The 14,669-nt window shown below is 43.5% G+C and overlaps 1 protein-coding gene across 1 annotated transcript in view; it reads right to left on the reverse strand.

Annotated features, from left to right (window-relative positions):
• Nucleotides 1-14,669, reverse strand: part of LOC140735815 (ras GTPase-activating-like protein IQGAP1) — a 247,891-nt gene that overhangs the window by 57,139 nt on the left and 176,083 nt on the right. The window contains 2 exon segments of the mRNA XM_073061320.1: nt 360-500; nt 4,602-4,826. Coding sequence (XP_072917421.1) covers nt 360-500; nt 4,602-4,826 — 366 coding nt within the window.

The raw sequence follows: 14,669 nt of genomic DNA on the forward strand, positions 1-14,669 counted from the left end.
GTTGAAATCGAACCTGAATCCAGTTCTCATCACCCTCTAAGTGAAGAAGTTCCCTCTCATGTTCCTCTTAAACTAGGGAACTCTAAACCCATGACTTCTCACCCAACCGCAGTGAAAAAAAGACTGCCTTAGTATTAATTCTAGCTATGACCCCAATTTTGTATACTCCATCAAATCTCCCCCATTTTAATTGCTGAATGTTCTGAAGCTGCAAAAGGTGTCACGTTGATGCATATTTTTAATTTTGGGAAGGATGGAGCTGGGCTCAGCAGTGGGGAAATAATAAACCCTGCTCTTTAACAGCCAGGTCACAAGGCAGAACGGGAGTCTAACTGGAGGAAATGTTACTGAGTACTTACGGTATCTTGTCCACAGAGGATATGATGGCATTGAGGAACTTGTCAGTGGCAGTCCGCAGATGGCGGATGGATATGTCGAGTCTACGCTGGACTTCCTGGTGGGTCAGGGCTTGGTCTGCCGTCACCTCATACGGCAAGTTACTGTGGGAAAGAAAAATGCAAGGATGGAATCTGATGTCACCAGGCACAAAAATTCTAAGAACTTCTAGTGAAACTGGAGAAAATCACATGGAAGGCATTCAAGGATGTTGTTGAAAGTTTTCTTGGCAACTACAGACCACCAAACTTTATACAGCTGGTTGACAACATGATTCAGGCATACAAAACCATGAAGTGCAACTTGTTACTAAAGATTTATTTTCTGCGGTCTCATTTAGACTTTTCCCTTGTAAGTGTTGGCACTGTCAGTGACGAGCATGCTGAAAAGTTTCACCAGGACATTGTGGACATGGGAAAGAGTATCAGGGCAACTGGAATCTATCAATGCTGGCTGATTATTGTTGGACGTTTAAGCGAGAAGCCTCAGACACCGAGTACAAACAAAAATCATTAAAAAAAAGATTTTTAGTTTACCTGAACTATTGCAAAACATCATCACTGTTATGCAATTAAACACATTATAGCCAATAAAAATTCATTTCTTGTTTCTCCAAATCCCTACGTGCTACAAGTAGTCTGAAATTATTAAATATTATTATTATTATTATTCCAGCTTCAAGTAGTCTATCAAGTAGCAACACTTCCTAAAAATTTTATCCCCAGCTCTCATATCTGGAGTGAACTGGATGAAATATGATGGGAAGTTATCTGTACAGATGACCCAGTGCTCTGTTGTTTAACGGCAGGGGCAACATCCCACCTAGGGTCAGCACTCTTCATGGACAAAAGCCAGGTGGTTGGACTCTGTGTGTCAGAAAAGGTCACTGAACAGAAAACATTGCAGTACAGTACGGGCCCTTCAGCCCAAACTGTGCAGAACTTTTAACCTACTTTAAGATTGATCTAACCTATTCTTCCCACATAGCTCTCTATTTTTCTGTCATCCATGTGCCTGACGGTCTCTTAAACGGCTCTAATGTATCTGCCTCTACCACCAGCCTCAGTGCATTCCACACACACATCAGTCCCTGTAAAAAAAAACTTACTTCTGACAACAACCCTATACTTCCCTCTAATCACCTTAAAATTATGCCCCTCGTTTTAGCCAGTACTTCTCTGGCTGCCCACTCAATCTATGCTTTTATCATCTTGTACAGCTTTGTCAAATCACCTCTCATCCAGCTTTGCTCCAAAGAGAAAAGCCCTAGCTTGGTTAACCTATTCACATGCTGGAAGCACCTTGGTAGATCTCTACACCCTCCCCACATCCTGCCTATAATGAGATGTGACCAATCTGAACACAATATTCTAGGTGTAGGTCTAACATGTGTTCGATAGAGCTGCAACATAACCTTGCAGCTCTTGAACTCAATCTCCTGACTTATGAAGGCCAACGCACCCTGCGCCCTCTTGACTTGCACAGCAACCCGAGGGATCTATGCAAGTGGACACCAAGATTGCTCTGTTCCCCCACGCTGCTAAGAATCCTACCATTAACCCTGTATTTTGCCTTCAAATTCGACCTTACACACTGAATCTCTTCATACTTTCCAGGTTGAACTCCATCAGACCAGCTCTGCCTAAATGACTACCGTCCCATTGCACTCACATCCATCATCATGAAGTGTTTCGAGAGGCTCATCATGAGGCACATCAAGACCCTGCTGCCCCCCTCACGGGACCCCCTGCAGTTTGCGTACCGTCCCAACCGCTCATCGGACGACACCATTGCCATCACCCTCCACCTGGACAAAAAAAGACACGTACGTTCGAATGCTGTTCATAGACTTCAGTTCAGCATTCAACACAATCACCCCTCAGAAACTGATTGGAAAGCTGAGCCTACTGGGGCTGAACACCTCCCTCTGCAAATGGATCCTAGACTGCCTGACTGGAAGACCTCAGTCAGTCCGGATCGGGAGCAGCATCTCCAACACCAGCACACTGAGCACAGGGGCCCCCCAGGGCTGTGTGCTCAGTCCACTGCTGTTCACTCTGCTGACCCACGACTGTGCTGCAACACACAGCTCGAACCATATCATCAAGTTCACTGATGACACGGTGGTGGGGGTCATCAGCAAGAACGACGAGTCAGCTTACAGGGAGGAGGTGCAGCGGCTAATGGAATGTGAATGTGAATGTGAACAAAACAAAAGAGATGGTTGTTGACTTCAGGAGGGCACGGAGCGACCACTCCCCGCTGAACATCGATGGCTTCTCAGTAGAGATTGTAGAGCACCAAATTTCTTGGTGTTCACCTGGCGGAGAATCTCACCTGGTCCGTCAACACCAGCTCCATAGCAAAGAAGGCCCAGCAGCGTCTCTACTTTGTGAAGTCAGAGGCAACTCCATCTCCCACCCCCCATCCTCATCACATTCTACAGGGGTTGTATTGAGAGCATCCTGAGCAGCTGCATCACTGCCTAGTTTGGAAATTGCACCATCTCGGATCGCAAGGCCCTGCAGCAGATAGTGAGGTCAGTGATGTCATCGGGGTCTCTCTTCCCGCCATTATGGACATTTATACTACACGCTGCGTCCGCAAAGCAAACAGCATTATGAAGGACGTGGGCACCCCTCATACAAACTCTTCTCCCTCGGGCCATCTGGGAAAAGGCACTGAAGCATTTGGGCTCTCATGACCAGACTATGTAACAGCTTCTTCCCCCAAGCTATCAGACTCCTTAATACCCAGAGCCTGGACTGACACCTTACTGCCCTATTGTCTTGTTTATTATTTATTGTAATGTCTGCACTGTTTTGTGCACTTTATGCAGTCCTGGGTAGGTCTGTAGTCTAGTGTAGTTTTTTTCTGTGTTGTTTTTTTACGTAGTTCAGTCTAGTTTTTGCATTGTTTCATGTAACACCATGGTCCTGAAAAACATTGTCTCGTTTTTACTGTGTACTGTACCAGCAGTTATGGTCAAAATGACAATAAAAAGTGACTTGACTTTACATCACTTCAGTGTGCTATTGTAACCCTCAACAATCTTCTGCGCTATCTACAACATCATCAACCTTCATGTTATCTGCAAACTTACTAACCCACCCTTCCACTTATTCATTCAAGTTATTTGTAAAAATCAGAAAGAGCAGGGGTCCCAGAATAGATCTCTTTGAAACATCACTGGTCACTGACCTCCGGGCAGAATACACTCAATCTACAACCTCTGACTTCTATTCTGAATCATCACAGCCGAGTTTTCCTGAATCCTATGCTTGGTACTCTAAAAATCTGGTGCAGAAAAATATTCCTGGAAGAGTTAAAACAAAAAATCGACTGCATTAAAGTCAGGAGCTGTGAATAACGTGGGTACAGAGTTCAAAATAACAGGGGAGAACTACATTTGCTGGTAAGGTAGGCCATATTTAAAACTGGACAGGTCATCAGTTCTACCCATCCCCCATTTCCAACCCTAGCTTCCAGTTAAATAAATTCACTATGCAGCAGCTTAACCTGAAGTTTTGTAATTATAAAAGAGAGTTGGCTCACATTAGAAGACATGGGCACCAATTGGACCTCCTTCTATCCTTTACCTGATCCCTGTGCTCACCCCATCTCCACCAATGCTTGGACTAAGGAGAATGAGATTGGAACAGCCACACACAAATGCTGTGGGGAATACTTGGCCACTGACACAAGATTAAACATTCCACAATGGATGCAATAGCTTTAGTGATTTTCTGTCATGTGTAGTCTCAGTAGGAGCTGTAATTGATAGCAGCGAGCAAACTGGGGTGAGGGTCAGGAATACTAGATTGCTACAGCGCCTCCAACAGCACTAACATTATAATCAATAGATCTGATTTTAAAAGTTCACATGGGTAATTTGACCATCATTCTTTGTTTCCCAATTTTCTCTGCTAAGTATGCTTCACATAACAAATACTCCATCTGTGCAGGGAATCAGGGAAGGAATCTCTGAACAGGCGACTCAGCCAAATCTGAACTGGTCCCTGCAAAGCATTACTCTGCAGATTTTACAGATTTAATTATGCCATTAAGTCAAGGGAGCAGACGTGAACTATTCTGCCCCTGCCCAGGCAGGGAAAGGCCCAAAGGTGCCCAAGGATGAAGAGACCAACAGTGTCAAAGTAGAAAAGGCTCACAGGCGTGCAGTGGTTGCTCATTCTGGACCTCACCTTCTCTGCCCAGTCTGGCTCTCCATCTGGTTCACCCAGCTCTTGTAGATGTCAACAGGGTCGGTTTTGATGCTTAGGGTTTTGTCCTGCAGAATCTCTTTGATGACTGGCCCCAAGATCTCTCGTAGTGCGTTCTGCCCGCGGATATTACGGTAAAAGTTCACCACGAGCTTGGTCACTGTGGGGTTTCCAGTTACAATCTCATGGACTTGGTCAACCTTTGACCTGCAAAGTAAGAGAAGGAAGAGTGTTGAAGCACAGAGATGCAAGTTGGAAGAGATTCTTCAGTCAAATTTCCCTACTTAATGGGAGATTTGTATCTCCACAGCAACATTCATACTATGGTCAGGATGCCCTGAAGTACTTCAAGTACACTCTCTGGCCACTTTATTCAGTAACTCCTATTCGTAGTCTTCTGCTACTGTAGCCCATTCACTTTAAGGTTTATCATGTTGTACACTCAGAGATGCTCTTCTGCACACCACTGTTGTAATGCATGCTGATTTGAATTATTTTTGCCTCCCTGTCAGCTTGAACCAGTCTGGTCATTCTTCTCTGATCTATCTTATTAACAGGGCATTTGCATACTGAACTTACAGTGGACTGAAAAGCTTGAGCATGTAGATGTTAAGGAAGAGGATGTGCTGGAGCTTTTGGAAAGCATCAAGTTGGATAAGTCACTGGGACTGGATGAGATATACCCCAGGCTACTGTGGGAGGCGAGGGAGGAGATTGCTGAGCCTCTGGCGATGATCTTTGCATCATCAATGGGGATGGGAGGGGTTCAAAGGATTGGAGGATTGCGAATGCTGTCCCCTTATTCAAGAAAGGGCGTAGAGATAGCCCGGAAATTATAAACCAGTGAGTTTTACTTCAGTGGTTGGTAATTTGATGGAGAAGTTCCTGAGAGGCAGGACTTATGAACATTTAGAGAGGCAGAATATGACTGGGAATAGTTAGTGTAGCTTTGTTAAAGGCAGGTCATGCCTTATGAGCCTGATTGATTTTTTTGAGGATGTGACTGAACACATTGATGAAGGTAGAGCAGTAGATGTACTGTATATGGATTTCAGCAAGGCATTTGATAAGGTAACCCATGCAAGACTTATTGAGAAAGTAAGGAAGCATGGGATCCAAGGGGACATTGCATTCTGGATCCAGAACTGGCTTGCTCAGAAGGCAAAGAGTGGTTGTAGACAGGTCATATTCTGCATGGAGGTCAGTGACCAGTGGTGTGCCTCAGGGATCTGTTCTGGGAACCCTACTCTTCATGATTTTTATAAGTGCCCTGGATGAGGAAGTGGAGGGATGGGTTAGTAAATTTGCTGATGACGCAAAGGGTTGGGGGTGTTGTGGATAGTGTGGAGGGCTGTCAGAGGTTACAGCGGGACATTGATAGGATGCAAAACTGGGTTGAGAAGTGGCAGATGGAGTTCAACTCAGATAGGTGTGAGGTGGTTCATTTTGGTAGGTCAAATATGATGGCAGAATATAGTATTAATGGTAAGACTTTTGCCAGTGTGGAGGATTAGAGGGATCTTGGGATCCGAATCCATAGGACATTCAAAGCTGCTGTGCAAGTTGATTCTGTGGTTAAGAAGGCATACGGAACATTGGCCTTCATCAATCTTGGGACTGAGTTTAAGAGCTGAGAGGTAATGTTGCAGCGATACAAGACCTTGGTCAGACCTCACTTGGAGTACTGTGCTCAGTTCTAGTTGCCTCACTACAAGAAGGATGTGGAAGCCATAGAAAGGATGCAGAGGAGATTTACAAGGATGTTGCCTGGATTGGGGAGCATGCCCAATGAGAATAGGTTGAGTGAACTCAGTCTTTTCTCCTTGGTGCAATAGAGGATGAGAGGTGACCTGATAGAGGTGTATAAGATGATGAGAGGCATTGATCGTGTGGATAGTCAGAGGCTTTTTCCAAGGGCTGAAATGGCTAGCACGAGAGGGCAAAGTTTTATGGTGCCTGGAAGTAGGCACAGAGAGGATGTCAGCGGTAAGTTGTTGTTGTTGCTTTTTAAAAAAAAAACGCAGAGAGTGGTGAGTGCGTGGAATGGCTGCCAGCGACAGTGGTGGAGGCAGATAAGATAGGGTATTTTAATAGACTCCTGGATAGGTACATAGAGCTTACAAAAAGAAGGCTATGGGCAACCCTAGGTAATTTCTAAGCTAAGTACATGTTCAGCACAGCTTTGTGGGCCGAAGGGCCTGTATTGTACTGTTAGTGTTCTATGTTTCTAATTGCCGCTCACTGGGTATTTTTGTTTTTCACACCGTTCTCTAGTCTGGATTGTTGTGTGTGAAAATCCCAGGAGATCTGTTTCAGAGATACTCAAATCACCCCGTCTGGCACCAATGATTATTCCATAGTTAAAGTCACTTAGATCAGAATGGGGATGAGATGTGATGTTTGGTCTGAACAGCAACTAAACTTCCTGATCAAACACGAGGAAATCTGCAGATGCTAGAAATTCAAACAACACACACAAAATGCTGGTGGAACACAGCAGGCCAGGCACCATCTGTAAGGAGAAGCACTGTCGACGTTTCGGGCCGAGACCCTTCATCAGGACTGCCTGATCTCCATATGCTTTTATGTATTGTGTTGATGCCATGATTGTCTGATTAGACATTTGCATTAACAAGCAGGTGTACAGGTATAGCTAATAAAGTGGCCACTGAGAGCATAGCTGTCATAAAATAGGAACTGCTTTGTGTAGTGAACTCCTACAATCGGTAACATAAATACAGCCTGATGTCAAAAGCAGAACATGCTGGAACTACTCGGGTCAAAAAATGAGGCAGATGCTGCCCAACATGGCGAGTATCTCAGCAATTCTCTATTTTGTTTCAGATTTCCACTATCTGAAATATGTTGCTTTTCTGATAACGACCAGTGGTCATATAGCCAAAGAGCAATACAGCATGAATACAGGCCCTACTGCTCAACCAATCCATTTCAATCACAATGCCCAACCAGCTAGTTCCAATTTCCTGTGTTCCGTCCATATCCTACCCCTCCATCTATGTATCCAAGTGCTTCTTAAATGATACTATTGTACCTGTCACAACCACTTCCTTTAGCACCTTGTTCAATGTACTCACTGCCCTTGGTGTGAAAAAGTTACCCCTCAGATCCCTTTTAAATCTTTCCCCTCTCACCCCAAACCCATGCCCCTACTTTTGGGTTGTCCTATCCTGGGGAAAAGACTGTTACCTTCTATCTTATCTACAGTGACCTCTTAATTTTAAACTCCTCCCTAAGGTTGGGCCTTATTCTCCTATGTTCGAAGGAGTAAAATCTAGTCTGGCCAATCTTTCCCTATAACTTGGCAATATCCTCAAATCTACTCTGCACTAATTCCAGTTTAACCATGTCTTTCCTAATAACAATTCAAGGAATAAATGCCAGCCTAGCGCAGTGCTAATCTTCTTCTATCAGTCTCATGAAATCAAGAGTTCAAAAAAAAACACAGGAGTTTCTGCAGATGGTGTAAATCTTGAAAAACATACACAAAATGCTGGAGGAACTCAGCACGTCAGGCAGCATCTATGTACGGAAATAAGCATTTTTTGTGTGTTGCTCAGAGTTCAAAGAAATGCATTTGTAGGTGAAGGAGGGAACTAGAAGACAGAACCCACCTTCATTTTTCATCAGAAGTAGCATCTCTGACAGTGTAGGGCTCTCTCAGTACTGCACTAATGGACATTAGTCTATATTACTTTGCACGTCACTGGGATCCCATGACCTCAAACTCAAAGGCAAGGGGGACTGAGGTTCAAGTTCTTAGAAGTGAACATCATCAATGGCCTGTCCTGGTCCAACCATGTTGATGTCACAGCCAAGAAAGCTCACCAATGCTTTTACTTCCTCAGGAGGTTAAAGAAATTTGGCATGTTCATACTTAACAATTTTTAATTGATGCACCATAGAAAACACCCTATTCGGTTGCCTCATGGCTTGGTATTATAATTGCTCTCTCATAACCACAAGAAGCTGCAGAGTTGTGAACACACAACCAGCTTTCCCTATGGACTCTGTCAAGACTTTGCTGCCACAGTAAAGCAGCCAACATAATCACCCACCCCCAGACATTCTTTCTTCTCCCCCTCCCATCGCACAGAAGATATAAATGCCTGAAAGTGCGTACCACCAAACTCAAGGACAGCTTCTATCCCAGTGTTATTAGAATCTTAAATGAACATATTTAATGAAAAAAATTGACTTTTCACTTCATAATCTATTTCATTATGATCCTACAGCATTTTTCATGTACTAAACTTTCACTCTAGCTTTTACACTTCATTCTGAAGTCTGTTACTATTTTATCTTAATGCATTGTGTAATGACTTGATCTGTATGAACAGTGTGAAGAACAAGCTTTTCACTGTATCTTGGTACATATGACAATAATAAATCAATTCCAATATGACAACTGTCACATAAGATAGTTGAACCAGGACATGATTTGCTCAGTAAATGACAAGGCCCTGGGGAGTGCTGTAGTTCAGTTACCTGGTGGCCTGAAAATGGTGACACAGGTAGAGAGAGTAGTGAAGGTGTTTGGCATTCTTGCCTTCATCAAATGGCGCACTGAGTACAAAAATTAGTTCACCAGGTTACAGCTGTACTGGACCACACCTGAACAATGTGTGTAGTTCTGAACCAGAATCAGGTTTCTTATCACCAGCATATGTTGTGAAATTTGCTGTTCTGCAGCAGCAGTACATTGCAGTATGTAATAATAGAAACTATAAATTTCAACAAGCACATAAATAAATAAAATGAGTAGTGCAAAAAGAGTGAAAAAACTTAGGTAGTGTTCATGGGTTCATTGTCTATTCAGAAATCTGATGGCAGAGGGGAAGAAGCTGTTCCTGAAACAATGCTCGTCTTCAGGCTCCTGTACCTCTTCCTAACAATGAGGAGTGAGCATTGTCCTGGGTGATGGGGGTCATAATGATGGACACCATCCTTCTGGGGCATCGACATTTGAAGAAGTTCTCAATGCTAGGGAGGTTAGTTCCCACGATGGGAGCAGCTTTTTCTGATCCTGTGCAGTGACCCCTCCATACCAGACTGCGATGCAACCAGTTGAATGCTCTCTACAGTACACGTGTAGGAATTTGTGAGCGCCTTTGTTGACATACCAGCTCTCCTCAAACTCCTAATAAAATATAGCTACTATCATGCCTTCTTTGTAATTGCATCATATGTTGGGCCCAGGATAGATCCTCAAACTACTCACCCTTTCCACTTCTGATCACTCGATTAGGACTGGTGTGTGTTCCTATGACCCTTCCTTCCCAAAGTCTACGATCAATTCCTTGGTCTTACTTATGTTGAGTGCAAAGCTGTTACTGCAACACCATTCAACCAGCTGATCTATCTTGCTCCTGCATGTCTCCTCGGCATCATCTGAAATTCTGCCAACGATTAATGTGTCATCGGCAAATTTATAGATGGCACTTGAGCTGTGCCTAACCACACAGAGTAGATCAGTGGGCTAAGCACGCATCCTTGAGGTATGCCAGTGTTGGTTGTCAGCTTCTGGTTGCTATACCATAGTCAGGATGTGATCAAGTTAGAGAGGGTACAGGACAGATCTGCATAGTTGTTATCTGGATTGGAGGGCTTGAGTTATGAGAGAGTGGGTATGTTATCTCTGGAGTGAAGAAGGCTATGGAGTTGCCTTAAGGGTTTAGAAAATCATTAGGGGTATAGATAAGGTATACAGTCAGAGTGTTACCAACTCACACAACCCTAACCAATTAGGGGAGTCTAAAACTAGAAAACGTTATGGCACCACAGTGGTGGTGATACTACAACAGCTTGGGGTGTCGGAATTTGGAGTTCGATTCTGGGTGTCCTCTGCAAGGCGTTTGCATGTCCTCCCTGTGATACCTGGGTTTCCTCTTGGTATTCCAGTTTTATCCCACAGTCCAAAGATGTACCAGTTAGTAGGTCAATTGGTCATTGTAATTTGTTCTGTGATTAGGCTAGGGTTAAATAGGTGGGTTGCTGGGTGGTGCAGCTTGTTGGGCTGGAAGGGCCTGTTTCACACTGTATCTCTAAAATTAGAATAAAGAGAAAGAGAAAACATTTATAAGAGGATCCAAAGGGCAAGCTTCCACACAGAGAGTGGTGGATATATGAAACTGACTGCCAGAGCAAGTGATGGAGGTGGGTACAATTATAACATTTAAAAGACACGGACAGATTCATGAATAGGAAAGGTTTAGAGGACTATGGGCCATGTGGGGCTAGTTCATGTCAGTACCTTGATTGGCATTGGCTAAAGGGCCTGATTCTCTGTTGCATGGCTCCAAGACAAATGAAAACAGAGAATTAAGGAAACAGCAGGCAGCTGGATATCAGAAATAAAAACAAATGTCTGAAACGCTGAGTGGCTCACACACATAGAAAAACGTAATCGGATTCTCAATACCATGTGGAATCAATTGTTTTCAGATATGCTTTTTGTTCTACCCATCCCTCCCCCATCTTCCCAGCGACTGAAAATTATCAAAGAGCACTGAGAATCCTCGAGTGGAAACCTGAAAAGTTGAACATCTGGCTCATCAGGTGCTTCCCACACTGCCATCCCATTCACAGACCTCATTCCCATGCTCCCTTTAAACTTGTCTGGTGGTGCAGACAGATACAATAGAGGCACTTAACAGGCTCATAGTCAGGTACATGATGGCGCAGAAAACGGAGAGATATGGACTGTGCAGGCCAAATGGATTAATGTAATTACATGTTATTACCTTAATTAGTTTGGCACAACTTTGTGGGCTGAAGGGCCCGTCTCAGTGATGTGCTATTGAATTGAATTGAATTGAATTTCAGTTTATTGTCATTTAGAAACCACAACTGCAATGCAGTTAACAAATGAAACAACGTTCCTCCAGAATTATATCACAAAAGCACATGACAAAACAGACTACACCAGAAAATCCACATAACGTTTGGCAATCCCCAAATCCAGAGTCTGGAGAGGCTGCTGCGTATTAATATCGCGCTACCACTTTACCGCGTTCCCCGGAAAGGAGCTCAAAACCCACCAGACAAAACAAGACTACCCAGGCGCACCAAGTCAGGAGACCAACTCTACCACCCTACAAACCAAAAACTAAAGCTACAGGACCTACAAAACCACATAGTTAAAACAGTGCAAACAATATCATAATTGATAAAAAAACAGACCATGGGCACAGTAAAAATAGTCTAAAGATGTTAAAAGACTATAAGTTCGAAAGAAACCACCACACAGTTTCCACAAGTCCTCAGGGTCCCAATAGACTCGTTATCCCACGCAGGCAGCAGAAGGGAATACCCCCGCTATGGACTTCCATAGCGCTGCCGGACTCAGCCTCGCAGACGCAGCACACAATGAAAGCGCTGCTGGACCCAGCCTTGCAGATGCTTTTGATCAGATTAGGATTGTGCACTGCACCCCGCTTGACAAATAACAGATATCAACTCCGGAGAGGCCGCTGCAAACTGCGTCACGCCACCATCTTGAAGATGATAACTCCAGGTTCCAGGATCTATTAAGAATATCTATGGTCAGAGTTGGGAGTTCAACTCTGGTGCTGTCTGTAAGGAGTTTGCACGTTCTCCCCATGACCATGTGGGTTTCCTCCGGGTGCTCTGGTTTCCATCCACAGTCCAAAGATGTACCGGTTAGTAGGTCATTGTAAATTGTCCTCTGATTAAGTTAACGTTAAATAGATGGGTTGCTGGCCAGTGAAGCTCATAGTCTGTTCCGCACTATATCTCTACATGAAATTAAATAATAACAAATTATTTAATAGAGTGTGCAGGGGTATTAAAAGCTCTGTTCTGATGCATCATGGGTTGGTACGGCAACAGTTCTATCTGAGTCCGTGAGAAACCGTATGGTCATAGCACAGCACATTACAGAAACCAGCCTCCCCTCAATGGACCGATTAAGTTAGCTGCTTTACTGAGGAAACAAGAAGTATAAACAAAGACCTCACCCAGCCTTGACATTCTCTGTTTTTCCAACCTCCCAAAGGGCAGAAGATACAAAAACCTGAAAGTACATACCACCAGGCTCAAAAACAGCTGATACAAAACATTTGAATGGTGCCCTAGTACAATAAGATGGAGCCTTGACCTTAGGATCTACCTCATTACGGCCCTTGCACCTGCACTGCACTCTCTGTAATTGTAACACTTCATTCAGCACTCCATTATTGCTTTTCCCTTGTACTCCCAATGTACTGATGTGGTGAAAACAACTGTATGGATGGCATGCAAAAGAAAATTTTTACTGTGATAAACCCATTTAATAGACATAATATCCAACAGTCCAGAAATTCCACAAGTGTAGCATCAGGAAGTGTTGAGTTTTTTTTACTTAACTCATTTTCTCTTCTTTCTCAGTTTGAACAAAGGCCTTGAACCCAAAACATTAACACTCTCTTCACAGATGCTGCTTGATGTGCTGAGTGGTTACAGCATTTCCTGCCATTAATAAATGAGAACTGCATTTGCCAGGCTCATTTCCTCAGCTTCCTGTGTTCAACACCCACCAGTTTGCATTTCACTCAATGCACAAAGACAGTGAGATATCCTGGATCTCTTCTGAGGAGTGGAATCACTGAGGTACACAAGGAGATACGGAGATACTTAGCCAGGTGACAAAGCTTGAGGTGGGTGGGAGCAACAGGGCTGTCGTTTTGTTTATTGTTGTGTTCTGTGTTGCTCTTACCAAGCATTGTGGGCATATCATGTTGGCACTGGAATGTGTGACAACACTTGCAGGCTGCCCCTAAGCACACCCTTAGGTGCATTTGTTGTTAACGCAAATGACATATTCCACTGTGTTTCGATGTTCAAGTGATAAATAAACATGAATATCTCACTCAGAGGTAATAAACAACCTTGTCCTCGACACCGTCCACACTCAGCCATCTCTGGAATCAGTAAGCAATGCAGCTTACAGCTCATGTGCTTAAATTTTACTTGAGAGAAGACGTTCAAAGAGAAACAAATCTTCCATCCTTCTCTAATTTAGTTCAGATGGCACCACACTGGGCTATTTGGCAAAGACCCAGTTGTATTGCACATCTGACAAAACACACATAGCATGGGGCTCTCATTGCAACACTATATAATATTAAAATCCAAATGCAACCTAAAGAAAATTGACATGCTAATAAAACAGTGCTCACCACAGCACTAAACTATACAGGCCAGAAAGCCCTTCAGTACAATTTAGTAATCAATGTGGATTACAAAGCTGTTGTGTACAACCCTCACAGACCAATCATAGCCATTATGGAGTCACAGAGCACAGGAAGGTCATAAATAAGGAAGATGAAATATGAAGATAGGCTGGCCAATAATATTAAAGAGGATACCAAAGCTTTCTTCAGATACATAAAGCGTAAAAAGAGAGGCAAGAATAGAAAATGGACCGCTGGAAAATGATGCTGGAGGGGTAGTAATGGGAAGGAAATTATGTACAAACCGAATAAATATTTTGCATCAGTCTTCACTGTGGAAGACACTAGGAAGTTCGAGAGTGTCTGGAAACAGAAGTGTGCAAAGTTGCCATTATTAGGGAGAAGGTTCTTAGGAAACTGACAGGTCTGAAGGTAGGCAAGTCACCTGGACCAGATGGTCTACACTCCAGGGTTCTGAAAGAGGTGGCTGAAGAAACTGTGGAAGCATTAATAACGATCTTGCAAGAATCACTGGATATTGGAATGGTTCCAGAGGAATGTAAAATTGCAAATGTCACTCCACTTGTCAAGAAGGGAGAGAGGCAGAAGAAAGTAAATTATAGGACGGCTAGTCTGACCTCAGTGGTTGGGAAGATGTTGGAGTTGATTATTAAGAATGTGGTTTTGGGGTACTTGCAGGCACATGATAAAATAGGCCGTAGTCAGCATGGTTTCCTTAAGGGAATATCTTGTCTGACAAATCCGTTGGAATTATTTTAAGAAATAACAAGCAGTAACAAGGTCAACTAGGCAAGGTTGTCCATTATCACCTGCTTTATTTGTGTTGGCGATAGAGCCA

This window comes from Hemitrygon akajei, chromosome 11, assembly GCF_048418815.1.
Source record: "Hemitrygon akajei chromosome 11, sHemAka1.3, whole genome shotgun sequence".
In the NCBI taxonomy this organism is placed as follows: Eukaryota; Metazoa; Chordata; class Chondrichthyes; order Myliobatiformes; family Dasyatidae; genus Hemitrygon; species Hemitrygon akajei.